General features: G+C 43.5%; 1 protein-coding gene across 2 annotated transcripts in view; it reads left to right on the top strand.

The window, feature by feature from the left end:
* The first annotated feature begins 5,525 nt into the window (after positions 1 to 5,525).
* Positions 5,526 to 12,262, top strand: part of Alg8 (ALG8 alpha-1,3-glucosyltransferase) — a 30,581-nt gene continuing 23,844 nt past the window's right edge. The window contains exons 1-2 of one of the 2 annotated variants that reach the window (XM_052712119.1): positions 5,526 to 5,653; positions 8,865 to 8,943. In XM_052712119.1, the coding sequence (XP_052568079.1) occupies positions 5,559 to 5,653; positions 8,865 to 8,943 (174 nt within the window). In that variant the 5' untranslated portion in view covers positions 5,526 to 5,558. The remainder of the gene's footprint in view (positions 5,654 to 8,864; positions 8,944 to 12,262) is intronic. The other variant, XM_052712120.1, reaches the window with a different exon arrangement.

Here is a 12,262-nt window from a genome sequence, read left to right as displayed (position 1 = left end):
GATTCTGGATAGAAGTCATCCTTCCTAGCCCTCAGTTGTTTAATCCATTATGGTGATGCCATGAACTAGGAACTTAAGGAAGAGAGAATGAAACAGGGTGAGCAAACACAGGATGAGCTAGGTGTCATCCACCACAAAGAAGAGATGATTGTGCAAACATGTTAGCAAGGATACCGAAATTGAAGTCCTGGTACCAAAAGAACGTGCAAGAAAGGAACTGAAAAACAACTTTTGTCACTCAAAGTGCTCTGTCTCTGTCTCTATCTCTCTCTGTCTCTGTCTCTCTCTGTCTCTGTCTCTCTGTCTCTCTCTGTGTGTGTGTGTGTGTGTGTGTGTGTGTGTGTGTGTGTGTGTGTGTGTTGTGAGACCAGAGTCTCGCCTAATAGCCCAGGCTGGACTAGAACACTTGGTGATCCCTCTTCTTTCTCCCCAGTGCTGGGGAGCTACTACACCACAAATATTTTTTATATAGGCCAGGCTGACTGAATTCTCAGTCCTCCTGCTTTGGCCTGCTCAGCGTTAGGCTCACAGGTGTGGACCATCGTGGCTGGTTCCAAACTCAAATTCTAGTTATTGGCACAGTGGCTTAGTCATAAATGAGCTGGGGATGAGTGAAAGGAGATGAGCTGGACCTTCCACCACCTTGCCCCTTTGGACTCAAGAGTACCCTGCATTACTTACTTTTCTTGTTGTTATTGTTGTAGGGTATCCGCCAGAGAAGACTACTTGGACAAGGGTTTAGGCCAATAGAAAGTCTTTATTAGCTGGCTGGTGACTGGAATACCGATGTAGCCTGAGCCTTTCTCAGGGTGTACTTTTAAGCACAAAAACCATATCCTCTATTGACATGGTAAGAACCATTAGCCAGAAGCAGAATTACAGAAGCCAAAAAGCAAAGTAAGTACATTTAGAGACTTTCCCAGAACTGTGGACTTTGATGAATTGGGTCTTTGTTTTCATTTTTTGGCCGGTGGTGCTGTCTGTGTGCCAAGTTTTATGGCCTGAATGGTACTTCCACCATGGAAGTGCCAAGTTAAGTTGTGCTAAGGTATGGGGGGGGACTACTGAGACGTGGGAGCTGTTATAGCTGTGACCAAATGCCTGGCAAGAGGCAACCTAAGGAAGGAAAGGCTTACTTTGGATCACAGTTTGAGGGTACACAGTCCATCGCGGTAAGGAAGGCTTGGCAGCAGGTATTCAAGGTAGCTGGTCAAGTTCATCCACAGCCAAGAAACAGAGAAAGATAAATGCTGATGTTCAGCACACTTTCTCTTTCTAATTCAGTCTGGACTCAGTGAATGGTGCTGCCTAATTCAGGGTATTTTTCCTCCTCGGTTAACCTCTGTGGAAAAGCCTTGATAGACAGGTTTAGAGGTATATCTCCTAGTTAATTCTAAATCCTGCCAAACTGACAGTAATGATTAATCATCAGAGACCCTGGCAATGCAGCTATGATTAAAGCCCTGCCCAAAACTCTTCGTGGTGGCCCTGCTTCCTACAGAAAGCCTCAGAGAAATGGGAACGTCATTCAGTGATAGAACATTCAATAGGTATGCCAAGGACCTGGACTCTGACACAATACCACAAAATGCACACCCGTACAAGTGAGCATGCATTTGTGCACACACACAAGATTCAGAAATTTCAGATACATCTGAGTGTGATTGGCACACCTTTGTAATGCCATCACTCAGGAAGCTAAGGCAGCATTGGCTACATAGTAAGATCCTTCCTCCAAAACAAACAAAAAGAAATGAAGGAATGAAGGAGGAAGAGAGTGAGGGAAAGAATAAATAAATAAACAATAAAGACAATAAACCTAGTTAAGGAAGTGGGTTTGAATATGCAATAGACACACACACAAGACACATATATTTTCCTACATGAAAATTGTCATAGTTTGGGGTTACTATTGCTATGATAAAACACCATCACTAGCCGGGTGGTGGTGGCGCACGCCTTTAATCCCAGCACTCGGGAGGCAGAGCCAGGCAGATCTCTGTGAGTTCAAGGCCAGCCTGGACTACCAAGTGAGTTCCAGGAAAGGCGCAAAGCTACACAGAGAAACCCTGTCTCGAAAAAAAACCAAAAAAATAAAAAATAAAAAAAAAACACCATCACTAAAACAGCTTAGGGAGGAAACAGTTTATTTGGCTTACACTTCCACATTGCACATAGTCCATCATTGAAAGAAGTCAGGACAGGACCTTAAGCAGAACAGGAACCTGGATGCAGGAGCTGGTGCAGAGGCCGTGGAGAGATGCTGCTTACTGGCTTGCTCTCAGCTTTCTTATGAACTGCCCACATCAATCACTAATTAAGAAAATGCCCTACAGGTTTGTCTATGACCCTATCTTATGGAGGCATTTTCTTCTTTTTTCTTTTCTTTTTTTTTTCTTTTTGATTTTTTAGAGACAGGGTTTCTTTGTATAGCCTTGACTGTCCTGGAACTTGCTCTGTAAACCAGGCTGGTCTCGAACTCACAGAGATCTGCCTGCCTCTGCCTCCTGATGGCTGGGATTAAAGACATGTGCCACCACCAGCTATGGAGGCATTTTCTTAATTGAGGTTCCTCCCTCTCTGATGACTGTAGCTTGTGTCAAGTTGGCATAAAGCTATTTAACACAAGAACTGAACATAGAAAAAGTGGTAAGATTTTCCCCCCAGTGCTATGGAGCAAACACAGGACCTTTTGCATGCTAGGCTAGCACTCTACCACTGAGCCACAACACTGGTGCATACTGATGAGATTTCATGCATAAACCAGAGAAGATGAAAAGGAATTAATTCACTATCCAGGTTCTAAGGAATTAACAAAGGGTCAGGAAAATGCAGGTGTTCTTGAATTAAAACCATGAGCTAAGGGGACAGAGAGATGGCTCAGTGGTTAAGAGCACTGGCTGCCCTTCCAGAGGACCCAAGTTCGGTTCCTAGCATGCACATAGCAGTTTACAATCATCTATAATTCCAGTTCCAGGGGATCCGACACCTTCTTGTAGTCTCTGTGGGCAGTACACACATGTGCTACACACACATACAGGCAGGCAAAACATCCATACACATAAAATTTTAAAAATATACATCTTTAAAAAAACATGAGTTATCCCGCTATGGCAGTGATGCTTTGTAAAGCCAGCACTTGGGAGGCGGAGGCAGGAGGATTGCTGCGACTGTGAGGTCAGCTTGACCTACAAGGTAGTTCCAGATGGCAAGTTCCAGGCTAGCAGAGGCTTTATAGTAAGGCCCTGCCTTGAAAGAGAAGAGGAGGAGGAGGAGGAGGAGGAGGAGGAGGAGGAGGAGGAGGAGGAGGAGGAGGAGGAGGAGGAGGAGGAGGAGGAGGAGGAGGAGAAATGAGCCATTTTGGTGACTCACACAATTGTAATCAAGGTTCAGGAGGCTGAGGGAAGAAGATGGAGAGTTCAAGGCTAACCTAGGTAATATTCCTGTTTCAAAACACAGAAACAAAAAGAACAAGGAACTAGAATCCCAAGTTCACTCTTCTTTGAAATTATTTCTTAACCAAGCAGGTAGATTGTAGCAGTAAGCTACTTAGAGGCCAAGCAGACCCCTACAATGAAGCATCAGATTGCCGGTGGGGATTAGATTGAGATGTGTTTGGTAGAACAGCAGGACAGAGGATCACTTGAGCCCAGGAGTCTAAGACCAACCTGGGCAACACAGAGAGACCCCTCTCAACAAGAAAAGCACTATCACAGTGAGTGACATATCATTGAACAAGGTGTGGGGAGAAGGTAAACCTGAATTGTTAATGTCTTTCTCTAAGTGGATAATATTGAAAAATCATGAATTCAGTTTTGGATATAATAAGTGTGAGGTATGCGGTAAACTAGATAACACCCTCCAAAGATATCCATGTCCTAACCCCCAGAGCCTGGGAATGTCATTTACTTGGTAAACTAAGGCAGGAGGATTGAAAGTTCAAGGACAGTCTGGGCTCCAGAGTGAGTTCAAGGCTTCTTGGGTTATAACATATTGAGCTCCTGCCTCAAAATAAATAAACAAATATTTAAAATGTATATAAATTCAGGGATGTAGTTCATTAACAGGGCATTTAACTAGCTGTGTGGAGCCCTGAGAATTCAATCTCCAACACCAGGAGAGATGTAAAAGAAGAGAGAAGAAGGGGGAGGGGGGAAGGGGAGGGGAAGGGAGGGAGAGGAAAGGAGGGAAAGGGAGGGGAGGGGAAGAAAAGGAGGAGAGAGGAGAGGAAAGGAGAGCAGAGAAGAGGAGAGGAGGCTGGGAAGGAACCCACCCAAGAGATGTCAGGTAGACAGTTGGAAATAAGAATCTGGGGGTGAGAGAAGAGGGCTGTGTTTGAGGTATAAAATTGAGCATCATACACATAGAGGTGGTATATGAAGCTGTGAATGAGGCATAAATTCATATTAATACTTTGCCATGCATCTTCAGTAAGGCATTTAATTTCTCTGACCCATTACTGGGTGCTTATTCTTTTCTGGCACCATTTTAAGCAACTTGTGTTCTCTCTCTCTCTCTCTCTCTCTCTCTCTCCCCCTCTCTCTCTCTCTCTCTGTGTGTGTGTGTGTGTGTGTGTGTGTGTGTGTGTGAAGCCCTGGCTCTCCTGGAACTTGCTCTATAGACCAGGCTCTGCCACCACTGCCTGGCTTGTATTCATTCTCTTAATCTTAATAATTTGAGATAAAATACTTTATCCTTATGAAGCAGGAGGAGAAGGAGAAGGAGGGAAGGAAGGAAGGGAGAGAGACAGAGAGAGAGAGAGAGAGAGAGAGAGAGAGAGAGAGAGAGAGAGAGAGAGAGAGAGAGAGAGAGAGAGAGCGAGCACTGGACATCCCACTGAATCGCAATGTCAGTTTTAACAAGCTACCCAGATTATTTGCAATTAAATGTGAGAAGTAACCAGGCATGGTCATGCATGCCTTTAGTCTTTAGTCCCAGAGGCAGAGGCACAAAGATTACTGTGAGTTCCAGGCCAGCCAGAGCTACATCATGAATGAACTAACCACCACACAAAAATGGGCTAAGTGCTAGACTTTGGCCTCTTCTGCTTGGGGCAGGTGCTGCATGGAGAGCCTAGGTCAGCGCTGCTAGAATCAGAATGGTTTTCGGCTCTGTATCTCTGCTCAGACCATTCTGTACCCGGACTTAACTTCCAGTCCCGAAAGGCCTTCGGTATTCTTACTCTCAACAGCTTTCATCCCTGTAGTAATGGATAACAACTGTCTCCACTACCACTTTGAACGTCTCTGGGGGGTTTCTCACGTAGGTATCCCAAACTAACCAAAAATCAAGACCCAAAGCAGACAGTCAGGCACTATTTGAGTGGAAGTACATTCTAGCAACAACCAAAATAAATGAATAACTGTCGGCACAAAGGTCCGCGCAGGCGCAGCTGAGTCCTCCCTGCAGAAGACCACGCAGACTGGGCGGGAGGTTCAAATGCTGGCGCGCTCTCTAGCCGGCGCCCTGAGCAGTCAGCACATGCGCAGAGCTCGCAGGCGCCGCCTCTAAAGGCCTTACCCGCATGCGCAGCATCCCGGAAGTGACGGGCTACAGGAATGGCGGCGTTCGCTCCTGCAGCGGGTAGTGGTCACTGGTTTTCGGCTTTGGCTCTCGGAGTGACTCTCCTCAAATGCCTTCTCATCCCCACCTAGTAAGGACCTGCAGAGCCAGGGGCTGGGCGGCAGGGTGGGCGAGACTTGTATGGACGTTCTGGGTATGAGAAAGAAAGAAAGACCATGTGTTCTCTCCGCCTTTTAAGCCTTTTACCACACGGGTTGATACTTAACATGAGAGCTAGATTATAGCCATGTCTGGCCAGGATGAGCCCTTACGCTGTCTGATTTAGGGCAAGTCGCTTTCAAGTTTATAAGCTTCAGAGCCCTCACCTTTCAAATGCAAATTAACGACACCACCTCCACCAGTCAGTCTGCTGCTTAAAAGACTAGGCGCCGTTCTGAATCCTGAAGATGGGAGTGGTCAACAAAGCGTTTCAGGTCCTCGCCTTCCCTGGACTGGGGAGCGGCAAACATCAGACTCTTAAAAGATTTATAAAGGAGACAGCTGACAGCAGGGCTTTTACTCTTCTTGTAGGAGGTGATGTTTGAGTTCATATCCTCAGTATGAAAAAGAGTAACCAATGTGAAAAATGGTTCCGACATAGGAAAGAGTGCAAAAGCCCTGTAGTAGGAAAGAACTCAGGATTCTAACAGAATCTAACAGAATTCTAACAGAAAGTTGTCATTGTAGTTAAGAGCTGAAAAAGAAGAAAAGTGGCACGGGATAACATACGCAGTGGTCAGATCACACAGAGCTGTGGAAAACATGTAGATTTGTGTGAAAATGAGTGTACAGTCAAAACTAAAAGCCCGGGAACCACCATTTAGTTGTGTGTATGCAAACACATTGCGTCCCAAGTACAGTCATGTATCACTTGATGACAATGCTTTTTGTCGCTGATAGACTACATATACAGTGATAATCCTATAAGAGTATATGTTCTCCTTTTTAAAAAAAGATTTGTGTGTGTGTGTGTGTGTGTGTGTGTGTGTGTGTGTGTGTGTGTGTGCGCGCCACATGTGTGTGGGTTCCCTTGGAGGACAGAAGGTGATGGATCTCTTTGAGCTGCAGTTATAGGATGTTGTGGGTGCTAGGAACTGAACTTGCGTCCTGTGTAAGAGCAGCAAGTTCTCTTAGCTTCTGAGCCATCTCTCCAGCCCACGAGTGTGTTCTCCAGTAATGTCATAACTTTATTAGTTCCTGTAACTGTGCTCTGTAGTGTGTGCACAAGGACAGATTGCTAAGGTGGCATCTTTGGGAAAGTGCCCTGACTTTGAGCCGTGTACCGCTGAACTTTTGCCTGCTGTTCCACGTCAAGTTCCTAGCCTTGCTTTTTTTTTTTTTTGGTTTTTCGAGACAGGGTTTCTCTGTGTAGCTTTGCGCCTTTCCTGGAACTCACTTGGTAGTCCAGGCTGGCCTCGAACTCACAGAGATCCGCCTGGCTCTGCCTCCCGAGTGCTGGGATTAAAGGCGTGCGCCACCACCGCCCGGCTAGTTTTGCTTTTTTTCCCCCAAGTACTCTTTCAACAAGTTGTCATTACTTTCATACTTCATATTCATTAATTAGAAAAATGAACCGTTGATACTGCAAAACTAACTTTCTCTCCCTTTGGTTTAAATTTAATAACAATTCCAAATATTTATAGCCAATCGTTCGCATGTTATCATCGAATGAGGAAGAAATACTTACACCTATTTTTAAGAAAAAAAAAAATTTTTTTTGAGACAAGGTCTCACACTGTATCCTAGCTTGGCCTCAAACTGGAGATTATTCTGCCTTGGCCACCAAGGAGGTGCTGGGTATGGACCCCAGGTCCTCTGGAAGAGCATCAGTGCACTACCTCTCCAGCTCCCCTTACTTTATTCTAAGCCCTGTACTAAATCCGAGCACCAAGGAGAAAAAGGTTTTCTGATTGCTCACAATAGAGATGGGGAAACTCACAACTTGATTAAAAGTTTTGGTTACCAAAGCTAATCTCATCTCCAAATCCGACTAAAATGATGTTGAAATAGTATAAATTAAATCCAGGCATGGCAGTCCATGTCATAATTCCAGAACTCAGGAGGCTGCGGTAGGAGTATCATGAATTGGAGGCCAGCCTGGACTACATAGCAAACCCCTTTCCCAAAAATGATAACATAAATTACAAGTAAGGTAAGTGGCGTTGTTTGTTATATGAACAGCATTCCACAGTCTTTGACAGCAGGTGGTAGAATGATAATTTAGCAGGCAGAGGAGCCTTTAAGCTGGGTGCATGTGTAATAATTCCAGCACTTGGGATATGGAGCCTGAAAAATCAAGAACTCAAGGCCAGGGTAAGGCACTTGCAGACAAGCCTGGCAACCTGAGCTGATTCCCAGAAACTACATTGTGAGAAGAGAGAACAAACTCTCAAGCTGTCCCCTTGATCTGCACACACTCTTGAGCACAAACACACAAACTCATGTGCACACTTGTGTGGCAGCTTGCTCTTCCCCTGTGCATAAATAAATGTAAAAAATAGAAAAGAGTATAAAGCCAGCCTGGATTGCATGTCCAGACTTTGTCTATAATGGGGCTGGTGTGGGGGTAGATACACAAAACCGCGTGATGTTAATTCAGGAGAGTTTCCAAGGCAGGGAGTGTAGCCCATGTTAGAGCATGGTCTCAATGGAACAAGAGCTGGATATGGTGGTTCATATCTATAATCTCAGCACTCTGAAAGCAGAGGCAAGACAGCTGATGGAAATTCAAGGCCTGGTTTATAAAGCTAGTTTAAGACCAGCCAGGGCTATATAACGACAACCTGTCTGAAAACAACAACAACAAAAAAATCCTTGGGCTCACGAACTGCTCAGTGAGTAAAGGACCCCTGGTGGCAAGTTTAACAATCTAAGTTCCATCCCTGAGACACATGTAGTAGAAGGAGAGAACCACCTGCCTTACATTGTCGTCTGACTTGCGCACGTATACATACACAGAAAGTAATATAAATGTAATTTTGAATATTTGAAGCTCCTCCTTTGTAAGGCTTTTTCTGGAGTATGGGTTTTGTTAGAGTTATTTGTGAGAAAGAGAAAGTCACTTTTGTGCAGTGGTCTGAGAACCTGTTTTAAGCTTTTTGTCAGCCCTTAGATATCTCTGAGACCCCTTCACAAACTCCTAGATCCTCCAACAACTTAGAGGGAGGCCTGACCTTCTGACTTCCTAATAAGTGAGATGTTTTAGGACTTTGTGCGTGTGTGCATGCCATGTCATTTTATAGGCTATAATGAGATGCAGCTGTTTCAGAATCTCATTCTGTTCCTATAATTGCCTTGTATAGCCATTCCACGGACTTTGAAGTACACCGAAATTGGCTTGCTATTACTCACAGTTTGCCAATATCTCAGTGGTATTATGAGGTAAGTTTCATTTTCACCTTTTTTTTTTTTTTTTTTTTTTTGGTTTTTTCGAGACAGGGTTTCTCTGTGTAGCTTTGCGCCTTTCCTGGAACTCGCTTTGGAGACCAGGCTGGCCTCGAACTCACAGAGCATTTTCACCTTTTAAGATTATATGTAAACTTGACAGTGGTAGTGCATGCCTTTAATCCCAGCACTCAGGAGGCAGAGGCAGACAGATGTCTGTGAGTTCGAGGCCAGCCTGGTCTACAGGGCGAGTTCTAGGACAGCCAGAGTTACACAGAGAAACCCTGTCTTGAAAAAAAAAAAAAACCAACAATCACAAAAAGATTATATGTAAACCAGCATGGCGGCACCTGCCTGTAATCCCAGCACTGCAGATGTTGAGGCACAGAGATCAAGATTCAAGGCCAGCCTGGACTATGTAGCCAGACACTATCTCAGAATGAAATACCACCACCAACAACAAAAAGGCTGTGTAGAACCACCTGTTGTTAAAGCAGATTGTCAGGACTGGGAGTGGGGCCCAGTGGAGAGCGCTTGCTTGTTGTGCATGAAGCCCTGGAGTAGATCTCCAGCACTGTGCAAAGAGAAAGACCTGATAACTGACAGACAGGTGGGCCACTCTAGGCTGGGGAGACGGCTCTGTAGCCAAGTCTGACAACCTGACAACCGTGGAAGGAGAGAGCCACTCTGGGTTGGCCTCCACATGCATGACGTGGTATGGACACACACCATTAATTGTTTAAAAATAGGAAGCTATTCTCACCCTCACTTGTGCACTGTGACATATATACACACATGCATACACACAGTAAAAGAAAATTTTTAAAGGTTTATTTTTTAACTGTGTGCATGTACATGGAGAGGTGTGTGTACACATGAGTGCAGGTGCCTGCAGAGGCCTGATGTTTTGGATCCTCCCTGGAGCTGGAGTTACAAACAGTTGTGAGCCACCTGATGTGGGTGCTGAGAACTGAGCTCGGGTCCTCTAGTAGAGTAGCAAGAGCTCTTAAGAACTCTCTCTCTAAGTTCGAGGCCAGCCTGGGCTACCAAGTGAGTTCCAGGAGAGGCGCAAAGCTACACAGAGAAACCCTGTCTCAAAAAACCAAAAAAAAAAAAAAAGAACTCTCTCTCTAGCCGCAATCAAAGGAACTTATTTTAAAGATTATTTTATTTGTGAGTGGTTTGCTTGTAGATACCTGGTGCCTACAGTCTCCAGAGGAGGGCAGTGTATCTCCTGGAAGGAGTTACAGAGGGTTGGGAACTGCCATGTGAGTACTGGGTGTAGAAGTAACTGTCTTATTAAATAAGAAAAACAGAGCCAATGTAAAGATAAAAGCCCAAGAGGTCAGAGCTAAGAGCCTTACCCTTCCTGCTTCAGCGATCCTCTTCAGCTAAGAGAGACCTATTTCCTGTGTGTTTGTCTTTATATAGACTTTCTGTTCTGCCTTCTCATTGGTTGTAAACCCAACCACATGACCACCTCATCACTGCCTGTCTGTATAGACCTCCAGGTCTTCTATGGTTGGTATTGAGATTTAAGGCGTGTGTCTCCAATGCTGGCTGTATCCTTGACCACACAGAGATCTACCTAGCTCTGACTACCAGGTGCTGGGATTAAAGGCGTGCACCATGAACGCCCAGCTCTGCTATGGCTTACTATTAACTCTGACCCCAGGCAACTTTATTTATTAACATACAAATAAAATCACATTTCAGTACAAATAAAATATCACCATATTTCCCCTTTTCTATTTTAATAAAAAGAAAAAAGAAAAAAGGTTATAACTAACATAAGAAAAACTATATACAAAAGTACAATAGCTATATACAATATATACAAATAATAAATACCTAAACAATGTCTAGTCCATTTGTATTTGACAAATTCAGAGAAAATAATTCCATTACCTATCCTATTTTGGTAAGTCCAAAATGTACCTAATTCACTTTCTATCCTAACTGATCTTCAACTATAACTAATTAATCTTCAACTCCCTCAGAGATCCAAGAAGGAAAATAATATTACCTAATGAAAAATAAAAACAGGAAGAACATGCAAGCAACTTCCAAAAAAATTGTGAGTTGACAGAAACAACCAGCTACCAGTCACCTGAGGTTTCTCCGCAGTGTTGGGGCATCATCTCAGCATCCCATTCTTCTCCACACCCCTCTATTAAATGCCCATCTACTATTGAGAAGCGTGAGCTTAGTTACTCTTCAAGAATAACTGTTTCAGCTGTCGTTCCACTGCACATCAGAAGCCATCGGCCCACTGCCTGTTCAGCTGCCTTCGAAGAAAAGGGCACTGTACCTTTTCCAGATTGCGAAGGCCACTTCAGGGCTGGTGCCATATTGTCCTGGCCTCAGAAGATGCCTTTTGATAAAGCCATAACCACACTTGTTTTGGCAAGAATCGGTAGTCCTTTGTTTCGTGTCCTTTCTGTCCATTTTGTCCTGTTGTCAGCAGTTGATTCAAGGATACTTTGTTGTCCAGTGGCTAACTTCTGTCACAATGAAAGTTAACTCCATATGCAGTTTCTTCAATGCCCATATTCTCTCTGAAGTAGATTGATACTGCCAGGAGCCGACATGTCTCATAGTCATAACAAAAAGAAAAATTTTCTAAGTTATTCAAACATTTTAAATGCCATATTCTATAGATCTCTAGAGGGTTTGAAGATGACCTGTCTATCTAAAATATATCTGCTCAATCTTGAAAACATACCTAATATGACTACAAGTTCTATTATAATGTTTAACTACTAACTTTCATTTCTTTATATCCTAATAGTTGGTAATAATAACATTCAAGGATCAGAAAATTGCATTACATTGTTAAATGAACGGAATAAGTACAATTAGAAATATACATATAGCATTTTCTAACAATATCAATTTCAATATATATAATTTGTATATAATATAAAACAATCCAATCCAATGTAAAGTATTTAAAACTAGTAATTGTCCTTTTCTTTTTCTTTTCTTTCTTTTTTTTTAAAAACAAGAACCTTAAATCTAACCTCCTTTGCTTAGCCCTTTTCCTAACCCTTGACAACAACTTGTAACCAACCCCCCTAAACAATGAAAATTATCCCAGACCCAAAACCCATTAAAAGACCAGAAAACCACCTGCCCCACAACACCTCTTTGGGAATATGGGTGTTGTATTCTTAAAATTGCTTCCTGCTGGGTATGGGTGAAGGTATCTTTGTCCTGAAAAGAAAAATTTTAGGTTAATTTTCAAATTCTAGGAAAGGTAACTTTATCATTCGTTATCCAGTCTGTGTATAATGCCACAGTTCAGGGTTTATCT

This window comes from Peromyscus californicus, unplaced genomic scaffold (assembly GCF_007827085.1).
Source record: "Peromyscus californicus insignis strain IS unplaced genomic scaffold, ASM782708v3 Scaffold_4__1_contigs__length_199733344, whole genome shotgun sequence".
Classification (NCBI taxonomy): Eukaryota; Metazoa; Chordata; class Mammalia; order Rodentia; family Cricetidae; genus Peromyscus; species Peromyscus californicus.
The sequence above is the reverse complement of the archived record's forward strand: the minus strand, read 5'-3'. Positions and strand labels throughout refer to the sequence as shown.